Source organism: Podarcis liolepis (genome assembly GCF_965112155.1).
Source record: "Podarcis liolepis genome assembly, chromosome: 8".
Classification (NCBI taxonomy): Eukaryota; Metazoa; Chordata; class Lepidosauria; order Squamata; family Lacertidae; genus Podarcis; species Podarcis liolepis.
In genome coordinates this window covers 36,028,111-36,040,466 of record NC_139560.1, presented here as the reverse complement: position 1 = coordinate 36,040,466, position 12,356 = coordinate 36,028,111, and the positions used below count along the sequence as shown (strand labels likewise).

The following is a 12,356-nucleotide window of genomic DNA, read 5'->3' as shown; positions in this document are numbered from 1 at the left end:
TTCAAGTGTGCTATGTGTGCTATGTTTTTCAGAGCCAAGTGACAATGTATTTTAGCAGGGCCTCTGTAGTGGCTTTATTAGTTGAATCAGGTTCTCAGTGCTCTGCTTCTGTTAGAATATTTACTCCATTTAACTGTGTTAAGTGTTTTGTTTTGACCATATACTGCCCTTACGTAATGTCTTATGAATATAGACCCTGGCCTTTAGATTTAGATTTATAAATTGCCAGCTTTTTAGGCTCTGAGATTTGTATTGTTAATTTAAAGCTGCAAGCCTTTGCATTCTTATTTAGGAGTAAGCCCTACTGAACTCTGATATTTACTTGTAGTCAACAAAAATTGGATTGAGCTGCATCTTGGTTACATCCAAACTGTTGAACTGAAATCACCTGAGAAAATGGTTTAAATTCCAGTACTTCCATCTGACTGATTTATGATTAAGACTTACCAGAAGCTAATTAAATGGAAGCATGAGAATTCCCTAAGGGTGAATATGGAGAAATAAGATCAGGGCTTTCCTCTCCTTTTTCTTTTGGGGTGTGTGTGAGAGACAGTAATCACTGTTATGGAGTACTGGCACCTTTTCTTTTTTTTTAACCCCCCCCCCCAAAAAAAAACAACAACAACACTGGACATGATTAAGTTGTTGGGGATAAATTGCTTATACCAAAAGCTTGAAATACTTACTAAGTATTGCTATTGAAGTTTATTTTAAATGTTTCTATATTGTTTTACTGAATAAACTGATGAAATAAAAAAGGAGTTAATTGGAATCCTAATCTGATGAACTCTCAAATACCTTCCAATGTAACTACATCTATGTAGCACTGATTCTGTAAGGTAAAGGAAGGTCACTACAATTTTTCAAAAGTGAAGAGCCTACTTCAAACAGCCTGCCTTGAAATCTAACATTAATGGTTTTGCTATAACCTTTTGGTTTTAGAGCTGTTATTTGTTTATAAGTCTCAATAGCCTTTTTGGTATCACAGCTTCCAAAAATGGTTAAACTAAATTTTCTTCATAAACAAGCCAAATCTGAAAAACAAGCTGATCATTAACTAAGATTGCAACATTCCACCCCACAATCTCTAGAATTTTTAGGTAGATCTTGCTTACTTGTCCTTTTGATCAGACACAAGCCTTGTGGGGAAAAAATGGCTCTATAAATATTTGAGCATCTTTTAATTATTGACTTTGGTGATGTCAAGGAAGCAATACCTATGAGTTACTGAAGTGCAAGATTGCTGCCAGACCAAGGGCTAGATGTGGCTCTCCAAGCAATTTTTTATGCCCCTCACCCTCAATTTTTTGTGGTTGCACCAAAAACAAAACAAAACTAGAAACAGGGCAGGAAATGTAAGTTTAAACTACTCCTCAACCCAGTCCAGTCCAGCCCAGTAATGGAGATGCAAATTGTCTCCTATCAGACTGATAATCTTTTGATCAGGGGGTGACAGCTCCCATTCTCAGCTGAACTACACATGTGCCCGTATTTGTGTATGCATGTACATGCAAGTGTGTTCTTGTTGGGAGTACAGGGTGACCACACCCACTAGAGTGGGCCTTGCCTGCTCTAAATGAGTGAAGGATTGAAGCCGACTGAGAGCCAATCATCACAATTCTTAGATGCCAGTTCCTCCATGCTTTTAATTCAAAATGCAGAAACCAAACAATGCTAATAGTTAACAAAAAGAAAACAGACACACACCCTTTTTGGAGGCATGCTGCATTTTCCTCTAGCAGTTCTGCCATTTGCCAAAACATTCCGGGAACCAGCAGAGTTATCTGTGCTTGTGAATCCGGGGAGGAGGAGCTGCACTAAATGCTTTGAGTGACCTTGTTATGAGGGACAAAATGAGAGATAAACTGTTCATGAGCAATGATATAAAGCATTCTTTCAGAGAGAGCTGTGGACCTGTGCACATGACAGAAACATTACAGAGAGCTTGGTTCTGGCATGAATTATTCTGTCAATTTATGTTTTCTCAAACAGATAATTCTTAAAGAAAGCACAAAAGAAAATGAGGTGCAATGCAGCAGACAGATCAAGATTACATAAAACTGGCCAAAGTTTATTGACCATAATAAAACTTGTTAACAAAGGAGACCAGATCTGAAGCAGCTTATACTTCAAATGAAATCCTCCTTTCTAAGGCAGCACTTAAATAAGTATTTTTTTATGCTTCATCCTCAGACAGCAGTTGAGGTACTTCCATGGAATGTAAGTTCACTCTCTTCTCCATATTAAGTGTAAATGTGTAACTCAGGCATTGAATAAGCAACACTTTGAATTCTTTTTACTTCAGAAAATTCCGAAGTTTGATCTCATTCATAAACTATTAAATTCATCCTGGTTTGGAGAACTCTTTATAGAGATAAAAGTGGAGCTTAATTAAAGCTATCAATTAGCTGCTGGTTTTCAAGTCCAATACCTTTTACTAGATCCAAGGAAGACACCCTCCGTTTAAATAAACATTTCGAAGAGGATCAGTACATGCCCCTAATAAAAAACCAAGTATAGCTTTTTACAACTTTCTTCTATTACTGATTTTCCCCCCCTTCCAAAGCTGCAGCTCCACAGGCACAATGGATTTGTGTGCACAAGAGAGCTTTCTTTCCCTGCCAATCCCCACCATGTGCACTCTCAGTCAGCTCCAGAGGGTTGGGAGAACCTGTTCAGCACACTTGGCAGCATGTGTGTGCATGCACAGAAGAAATAGAAGTCTTGTTGAATCAGCAGAACCCCACGGGCACAGCGTTAGATGTAACCCACTCTATGTGTATTCCTCCTTTCTCCAAGCTGCTCAGTATTAAGCCACCGATAAACCCACTATCCAACCTGACGTAGTTTTTGTTGTTTTTCGTGTGGGAAATTGCAGTCACACAGAACTATGTCCAAGTGCTAGTTAGTGTAAGAAGGGGCGAAGACAACAGGGTTGATTCCTAGGCTCAGCTAGGTCGCACACCCTCTTCTCTGATGAGAAAGGAAGCGAAGCCTACTCTTCTTGTTCTCTCTCTACACCATGTAACTGGCAAGCGCCGATCTTAAAGCATGTTTGAAACTATCTTTCTGTATTTTCTACCCAGGAGTATTCTGCCTGTGCTCTCTCTGCAGCTGCTTGGACAAATACATGAATGTGATCTTTGGAACATTTTGTAAGTAAAGTATTTTTAAACTTACTTAACTGTGTGTGGTCTATTTATTGCAAGAGGGGTACAGAGGGTCTAACAACTTATATTCCTAATGCTATACTGCTGCTTGACTTTTGTGAATTTAAACTCTGTTCTTGGGGGGCTCTCGCCTGCTGGACAGCGAGTTTAGCCCCATGTTTTGAATCTAGGCACCCAACCAATTCTTTTATTTATCCCACCCGCATGGGTCACAGGAATTCTTATTTTCCTCTTACATTTTAAATAAGAATTTGCAATTGAGTATGGAAGCCAACATGTAACAAAAAGTCTTGTGGCACCTTAAAGGTGAACAGATTTATCACAACATAAGCTTTTATAGACCACAGCCCACTTCATCAGATGCATGAAAGATTATTCTCAGTTGGTAGATAAATGTGTAACTTAAGTGTCACCTCCCATAGTCCAAGGAACAGTACTCCAGATTTTTCCATGGCCAATTCCAGATACTAGGTTGTATCCAATTCAGGACAAAGCTTTCCTGAGACAGAATACACTCTGGCAAAGCCTAAAATGTCGGGCTAGGAACTTTTGCCCAATATTTCCAACTCCTGCCCATTTACCTTGCACAACATTGCATTGGATATAATCCAGCATGTATTGTGCAAAGTAAGAGGCAAGTTGTGCTTGTGTTCTTCAACAGCTATACCTTTAAGCATCCAAGTTTCCCCCCCTGCCAATTTAGAGGAAGAAAAAAACCTTTATTTTCATCTGCAGTTAAAATTTATTTGCCTAGATTTTATTTGCCAAATTAAGATTCCAAAAAGCAAAGCTGATATACACAAAAGGAATACATTTAAATAAGAAAAAAAATATACAAATTTACAAATGGAAAAAGAGAGGCAACAGAGAATTAACTATTTGTTCTTAAATCCATGCGTCTTAAGCTAGTATCACTTGCCCTGAAACCAAAATGGCTTTTGACAATGCAGACAGAATGGCCTTGTTCAGACACAACACTGAACTAGGATTCAGTGTTACATGCACATGTCTCAGGCTTATGTGCTCCCTTCCCCACTCTGTCAGTGAAGAGGGTAACGGATGATGTCAGTTCTGTTATAATCAACCACTGTGCTAGCATTATGTCCAAACACAAAACTCTGGGTAATCTCAACTATGGATTAATGAAACAATTCAACTTTGTGGTGGAACTTGGGTTGTTTTAGTATAGTACAGTGGAACCTCAGTTCTCAAACACTTTGGAAGTTGAACGTTTTGGCTTTCAAACGCTGACAACCCAGAAGTAAATGCTTCTGTTTTCAAACGTGCCTCGGAAGCTGAACAGCTTCCGAGGCGAGTTTCTCAATTTTTTCAGTGGATTTTGCCAACCAGCAATTGCACCTTGGTTGTTGAATGTTTTGGAAGTCAAACAGTCTTCCAGGACAAATTACTTTCTACAACCGAGGTTCCACTGTACAGTGAAAACGAAACATTTTCCTATGTTTGGACATAATTCTGAACTGTTGCTAATTAAAAATGAAAGTGAAAGCATCCTCACCGTCACACAGACAAGGGGAAGGAGCAATTGATGAGCCCAAGGCTTATTCAGGTAACATTAAACTATAGTTTAAAGCCACAGGAAGGTGCAGCTACAGTGTGCTAAATTTGAAGTTAGTGCTACGAACTGTGTGCTCTGTAGATAGAACATTCAAACTTAGCACTCTTTTTTGTTAATCAAATATTCAGGTAGAGGTATACCATATGAAACAATATATTACTAAAGCATGAATAGAACTGCACACCCTCTTAAGACTAGGAAATAGGTTTATTAAATCATTTATAACTCCTGATGTACAGCCCAATCCAACACATTAGATGAAAAGCCTCATTCAGTTCAATGGAACTTACAAGTAACTCTCTGTAGAACTGCATCCTTACTTCCTTAAAATTCCTAAGTCTTGCCTTTGACAAGATGGATAGCTATTTTGCCATGGATTTTAAAGTGTACAGTATTAAGATTTAATGGCTGATGTTTGAATTGATACATTTCTAGATGCCTACTGAAATGGCTTTTACCAGTTACCAACTTGAACTTTTAAGAAATTATTCAGTTTTGAATTATGAAGAACCAAAGCATCCCCAATATGTGAGATATATTTTGCTAAGCTGGTGAAAGATATTACATGAAACATTTCTCAAACTCCATTATACAATTATTGTGGCCCTTAAAAATACTCAGTGGTGCAGGAGCTGCAAATCTGCAAGCACCACATGCTGCATCTAAAGTGCTCAGCTACACTGGTAGCATAATCACATGGTTTGGTCATTTAGATGCAGCCCTGAGCCATATGCCTAAAGCACCTATGATGAGGCCAGAACCTCTGAAGGATACCTATATCAGTGAAAGCTAAAAATCGTGACCCTTTAACTGTACATTTTTCTGCATATTTAAACTTCTGAACATGAACTTAGTTTTTCTATCATATCCCAGGAGGTTAGAAGGCATCTAAAATTTTCTCTACAGCTCCAACAATGAGCAAATATTCTATTTTAAATGCTTGCTAATACTTCTGATTTTATACTATTACATTTTGTATACTTTAATGGACTTATTGCATATTAGTGTAGGTAAGGACCCATCTTTCCTGTTTTTTTCAGTATGTTCCTGACAGAGCCTGTGTTTGTGCAGCTTGCACAGCTCTTTTCTCCCTGCTGATGGAGGTACTGGGTTTTTGTTGTTTTTTGGGGTGGGGGCAATTTCCAGTGCTTCCCTTACAGAAGAAATAATCTGAAGCTCAGAAAATGGACTTGCGGACAGACTTCAAGCTGCACTGTAATGAATATGAGAAACTTATCTATCAGCGATACAGAAATCCCATGAAGCTAATATGCCACGGCTTTACACATGAAAATAGAAAGTCATCAGAAAATGCTTAGTTCTGAACTTAGTAAAGTAACTAAATTCCATGTAGCATCAGCTGTCCCCTACCTAGTGCCCTTCAGATGCTTCAGACTACTATTTCCATCAGTCCCAGCCAGAACAACTGTGCTAACTGGGGATGATGGGAGTTGCAGTCCAAAACATCTGGTGGGTACCAGATCTGAGAAAGCTGCACAGCATTCTGAATACTGTCAAATGGCAAGCAGGCCATGATGTGACAGTTTTCAAAATACTGAAGATTGAATCACTTATAATTAAGCATGTCCACAACAGAAGATTCTTAAATTGTTAGCTAATTAGTATATTAAGGTTTTTTTGTGTTTTGTTTTATATAAAGCTGTTTAGCATTGTATCATGAGTATCTAACATGGCCAAGATAAGTAACCACACCTCCCCCCCCTCCAGTTATAAGGTGTGCACATACAAGATTTGCTTATAGGTATGGCTGTAACAGCCAAGTATTTCTTTCAGATAGTCTTTGTCTTCTGCGTTGATTAAGAAAGGCATCCAAATACAGTATTTACACATCTGATATTGCAAGTGTGTTGCAGTATGATTATAAAGTCAGGTCCCATATAAAATTCTGAAGTTTCCACAAAAGGAGGCTCATCATGGGTAAACAGATAACATTTGGTATCAATTCTTAAAGAGTGAACAGCACAACAGTTGCAGGTTTGGTAGTCGTTTGCCACTTTTACTTGTACTATCATGATCATAATGACTCCAAAGTCCTGAACAAAATGCATGCACACTGTCCCCCAAAGTGGTCAATACATTTCGCAAAGGTTTCATTCAAGTTCTTTGAAAGTAACACAGCAACACTAGCTGCTTCTCACACACTGTACTTCAGCAAATGTGTTGGTACGAATATCAAAACAAAACAAAACCCATGTGTAGGACTGGCCAATAAAAAGGCCAACTAGAAAAGGTCACAAATCAACTTCACAAGTGGGCACATATGTGATCTATAACCCTTTGTTTGCAGAGGTATAAGTTTATGCAGGATCCACAGAAGTTCAAGTTAGATTCTTCAGAGAAGAATTTAAAGCTTCATATATAAATTGGATGATATTGTTTAGAACCAAGCTTCTTCCTACAAGTTGGGCAAGAATTAGCATTTCTTAGCGAATCACGGAGGCACTGACTACAAAAGACATGACCACACTTTGTTGATACAATGAGCCGCCCACTCTGCACAATTTCAGAGTAGCCATCCATGCAAATTGGACAACTCACGGTACCTGAACGCCGTGAATTTGAAATTCCATCATCAAGCAATTCCAATTCTCTGGGCAATGTACCGGTCAGCACCACATCATTATCTCTTGCGTCGTCATCATCACTACTTAGTACACAGCTGTCAAGCAGTTGTTGCCTTCTTAACTCTTGATTTCTTCGTCGAACATTTTCTTCAACTATCACAACAGAATCATTGTGCGTCAGATCAACGACTACTGGTTCTGAAGATTCACAAGTAAGGTCTACGACTTCTTCACAAGCACCTTCTTCGAGGTCAATTGGCTCTGCCTGTGAAGCGGCCTGTGAAGCTGCTTCAGCAGCTGAAGCAGCCATTCTACTTTGCTTGCGTGTTTGTCTGGAATTAATTGTCCCTCCACAACGCTTTTTGGGCACCTCGGTCTTCCCCATCCTTTCACTGGAAATCACAGGAGTGGCTGCTACATCATTTCCGGTGCTAGAAACTGTTGCTGCAGCAGCAGCCATTTGCAAGGAGGCCACAAAGGAAGTTGATGGGGATGAAGAGGGAGAAGCAGGGGTTGAAGCAGCAGGCCCTGCAGGCTTGATCTCCAGGGCACCAGAGAGACTTGCTAAGCCAAGGCCACTGCCCTTCTTATTCTTCTTGCGCTTGGCACTACGCTTGGCATCAGTAGGGCTCATGGTACATAGAGGCAGAAGAGGCGAAACTCCCAATTAAACTAGTATTCTAGGAACAAAAGAAATGCATGATAAATCCTGACACATGACATAGATTGCCCATATATATATTTCCAAGTGACTAGTCACAAAACACAAGACTGTACCCACCCACATTGTGGTATGTGAATGTACTTTTTTTAAAAAAAAACAAATGCTCTATTCCTAAGTATGGTTTTCTCACATTGTTCAACTGTCCCTTAGTCAACTGGGCTGTGCTGCAGCTGGAATGGAGGTTGATGGTTCTTTGTGTCTCTGCCCCAATTCCTGGCTCAGAGAACAGATTCAGAACTGAACTAAGTCAGTATGCATTCCCTTTCAATGCACAAATAAGCATCAAGTCTACCTAAGTATCACCAAGGCTTCAGCATTAAATAATTAAAATTGCCTACAATCTATTATTAGCAATAGGGCACTGGAAAATATATATCTATGCAGATACTGCAAATAAAACCCTTGCAAATGCCTTAAAAGCACTGAATAGTGAATCAATAAAACATTCAGATTTTGAGAGGTATCAATCTTAGCAGCTCAGGTTTGATGAGGGATAAGGAATATTATAAAAGAGTTAAGACAAGCAGCAAGAGACTGCATTTTGAACTGCCCAAGAACTCATCCTTAGAGACAATATTGTGTTTAGCTTGTCAGAGGGCAAGTTTAAAGGAAAGGTTCCCTGAAAATTCCCAACTAACAAATGTCTAGGCTGCTGGTATTAATATGGCTAGAGCACTTGCAAAATCCCAGGCACAAGCAATGGCTACTGATCCATATGAAGCAGAAATGTATGTCGTTTTTGGAACAGAAAATGTACAAAGAGTTAAAACATAAAGCCAAAAGATGGCAATGCAGCACAGAAATTAGTTGCACAAGTAGTTGACATGTTCCAAGCTCAGATCAGGCCCAGCATAAAGGTCTACATGCTATAACCTTTTTGGAACCAACCATTTTGCCCAGGCTGGCCAGATGCTTTCTGCTACTCAGGAGCGCCCCCTTGTGACAGTCACGTGGTTTGCAACTGAAATCTCCTCTGGCTGGGCAGGAGAGCTTAGGTAAGCAAACTGAGAAGAAGCTCTTTCATACCATTACATGGATTGCTTCTCTCTTGTGGGCACGGGACATGTTGTGGTTTGCAAACAAACCCAACCTGCGATGGATTTTTCCTGTGCTGACTGATTATTTAAGGGGCTTCTAATGATGATCTTGCTTCTCAAAAGTGAAATGGCTCTAGTACTTAAGCAGTGCCCCTTTTCTTATTTTGCCTTTCATGTCTTCTCATATTTTTGCTGGCTTGATTGGAAGAATAAAGGCTTGCCCCCTTTATTTGGTTTCTGCTGCATCGTTGCTGTTTTTCCCCCAGGAATGCAGGTTGAGCCTGGGGTTGGAGAGAACAGACTGGAAATTGGGGGGGGGGGTTGTTGGGGGGTGTTCCCTTTATGTGTACCTGCCCATTCTGAAGTTTTATTTTGCGTATCTGGTGGCATATTTAGTACGGAGAGAGGAGTGCAAATAGAATAAATATTCTTATATTTGAAATAGATAAGAAACCCATTCCTGCTTATTTGTGACAGTGAGATTTACTATATGTGTGCTGTCTGCTTTTTGAACCCAAGTCTGAAGCATGAGACAGAGCATCTTTCTAGCCCTTCCTGGGGATGAGTTAGCAAAGTTTGCTGAGGACATCAAGTTGTTCTGGGTAATTTTTAACTAAAAGAGGCTGTGAGGTTCTCCAAAAGGACCTCTCCAAACTGGGGGAATGAGCAGTAAAATGGTAAATCTGATTCAGTGTTAACAAGGGTAAAGTGATGCATGTTGAGGCAAAACACCCTAACATTGTATATATGCTATTGAGGTTTGAGTTGACAGTGGCTGACCAAGAAGAGATATTAGGGTCATAGTGGATAGCTCAACTAAGATGTCGATCCAGGTTGTGCCAGCAGTAAAAAAACAGGAATTATATTTTAGGGGAAAATAGGAAATGGACTTGAAACATAATGCTACGTTGGCAATTGAAGAGCTTATTCACTGCATTTATATCCCAGCTTTTTCTCCAAATAGTACACACTTCACCCCCTCCCCAGTTAATCCTTACAATAACCCTGTGAGGTAGGTTAAGAGGCTGTGACTGACTCCAATGTCACTCAGTGAGCTTCATGACTGAGTGGAGATTTTAACCCTGATCTCTAACCACTACACCTCACTGGCTTGCTAGAGTACTTCTGCTACTGGGCAGCTATAAATTAAGTAGATTAACAAACATGGGGAAAGCCAAATGTCACTTAGAGAAGGATCTGAAATATTTTCCTTGAAGCTTGAATTTGTTTATTCTGGATTTTTATTTGAGGTTTTAATGTGTTGTAAACAGCTTTGAGATTTTTCTTTAAAATATAAAGCTGTATATAAATGAAATTAATAATAATAGTAAACCCCACTAGGGCAAAATGGCACCTAGACATTCTGTTGTGGTGACCGTAACCAAAGTTTACAGTGCCATTTGGTGATTAGCTTATACACCTGAGTTTCTAACACTGGATAGAGCTCTTCAGAAAGACGGGAAGTTCAACATCTGTCTATTAAATATATTAACCACATCACCTCCAGGAATTCAGTAAAACCAGATTATCTGCAAGGAAACTCCACCCAAGGATTTTTGATACCATTTGGTACATAACACTGTGTACACCATGGAGAGCCTCAAGGTCCATAAATAGCAACACCCTAGTGGTCCCGGGCCCTAAGGAAGTTAGATTAGCTTCAACCAGAGACAGGGCCTTTTCAACACTGGCTCCGGCCTGGTGGAACGCTCTGCCTCATGAGACCAGGGCCCTGCAGGATCTGATTTCTTTCCGCAGGGCCTGTAAGACAGAGTTGTTCCGCCTGGCCTTTGGCTTGGAGCCAATTTGATTCCCTACCCCTTTCTTTTTTCTTTCTCCTCCTGTGATGAGGCTGCATTTTAATGTTGTATTTTAATCTTGTTTTTAAGTTGTATTCATTCAACTTGTTTTTATTATTGCTTGTTAGCTGCCCTGAGCCCGGCCTTGGCTGGGGAGGGTCGGGTATAAATAAAAATTATCATTACATCTACTGAGTCAAGCCTGTTGTGTGTCACTTTGGGTGGGCTATACTAAAAAGGGTTACATACAATGTCATAATCAAGCTAATAAATGCCTTATCTCCATTATAGGGACTAGAACATCAGGCACTCACTGCCACTTCCCCAGCTCCAAAGCTAGGAGAAAGGCTAGAGGCTGGTTTGGCAGCTGAACCCAGGGGAAGCCGGGTGGTGGTGGGGGGAGCACCACACTTCTTTGTCGGGAAGAGGTCCTGACAGACAGGCTGGCAACTCCGATGTTAGGCTTGGTCAGCAACTATCCAGAGGCCTGCTTGCAACTTTTGAGCTGGGGAGGTGTGAATTGTTGGTACAAACCTTCCAGGGCCGTCTCCGTTCACAGTTCGAAGGTCGCGGGGGGGGGGGCGGGGAGGGGAGAGGCTGGGTCTTCTCGGAGCGGCGAGTCTTTACCCGAGAGCAGGCCTTAGGCGCGCCAAGGAACGAGATTGTGCGCACTTCCTGTTCCCTGCCTAGACCACCACGATTCCAAAAAGCCTCCCATCGCTGTCCCCTTGCGCAGAGCTCGAACCACACCCACATATATTCGTTACGGTTTCGATTCTGAGGGATCGCCTCCCTCCCGCCCCAGCCCCACGGAACCCTCAGCCTTCAAAGCAGCCTCACTGGAAGGAAAGGCCCTGCCGAGGAGCGGCCTTTCTGAAGACGACAGCCAGGGCCTACCTGTCACGAACATCCGGCGTATAATGGCAGTCTTTCGAGAAACGCCTCCCCGACCCTCCTCTGTACGGGACGAAACTACCTCAGAACAACCTCTAGCGGCCGCTCCCGCTACCCAGAGGCCCAAAAAAGGGGAACAAATCCTTTCTTAAACCCACCACAGAAACGGACGACGCTGCAGAAATCCACACGGCCGCACTTTCCCGAGCTGCCTCCCTCCGAAGACTCGCGCGCACCTTCCTCTCCGAGGCTCCCACACAGCTCTACACCCGACCGCTGAGAACGTTAAAACGTCACTTCCTCCTCCTCCTCCTCCACTCCACCCCCCACACACCTCGGCAATTCGACAAATGCCGCGCAAGCGCGCTGTCGCTGTTTGCTCGGGCTGTTAACATACGGGACATTTAAGAGGCGAGCGCGCGCGTGCGCGCCGACGGACGGCCGTTTCCCCCGCCCTCGTCTTCGGAACCACGTGATAGGAGACGGGGACGGAAAGGGAAAAGTCGGCTGCAATGTCGTCAGTGGTAGAGGGAGGGGGGAGAGCGGAAGGTCAGGGCGCCGCGGAGCGGAA

The 12,356-nt window shown here is 41.7% G+C and overlaps 1 protein-coding gene and 1 long non-coding RNA gene across 3 annotated transcripts; one reads left to right on the top strand and one right to left on the bottom strand.

Annotated features, from left to right (window-relative positions):
* Positions 1 to 1,258: 1,258 nt before the first annotated feature.
* LOC310713643 lies at positions 1,259 to 6,956 on the top strand. The gene is made up of 2 exons (XR_014529378.1): positions 1,259 to 2,220; positions 3,087 to 6,956. It is a non-coding gene; the product is annotated as an uncharacterized lncRNA (long non-coding RNA).
* Positions 3,889 to 12,241, bottom strand: LOC310713609 (E3 ubiquitin-protein ligase RNF4-like). 2 transcript variants are annotated; one of them, XM_083518050.1, is made up of 2 exons: positions 11,944 to 12,241; positions 3,889 to 8,011 (listed from the first exon to the last, which is right to left on the bottom strand). In XM_083518050.1, exon 2 carries the CDS (start codon positions 7,963 to 7,965, stop codon positions 7,120 to 7,122), a length of 846 nt encoding a protein of 281 aa, XP_083374176.1. In that variant the 5' UTR covers positions 7,966 to 8,011; positions 11,944 to 12,241; the 3' UTR covers positions 3,889 to 7,119. The 2 variants fall into 2 exon arrangements, with proteins under 2 accessions (XP_083374176.1, XP_083374177.1); XM_083518051.1 differs by having other exon boundaries at positions 11,789 to 12,072.
* Positions 12,242 to 12,356: the final 115 nt, after the last annotated feature.

Coding starts and splice junctions, on each gene's coding strand:
- LOC310713609 (XM_083518050.1), bottom strand. CDS start 7,965: ATGAGCCCTACTGATGCCAAGCGTAGTGCCAAGCGCAAGAAGAATAAG.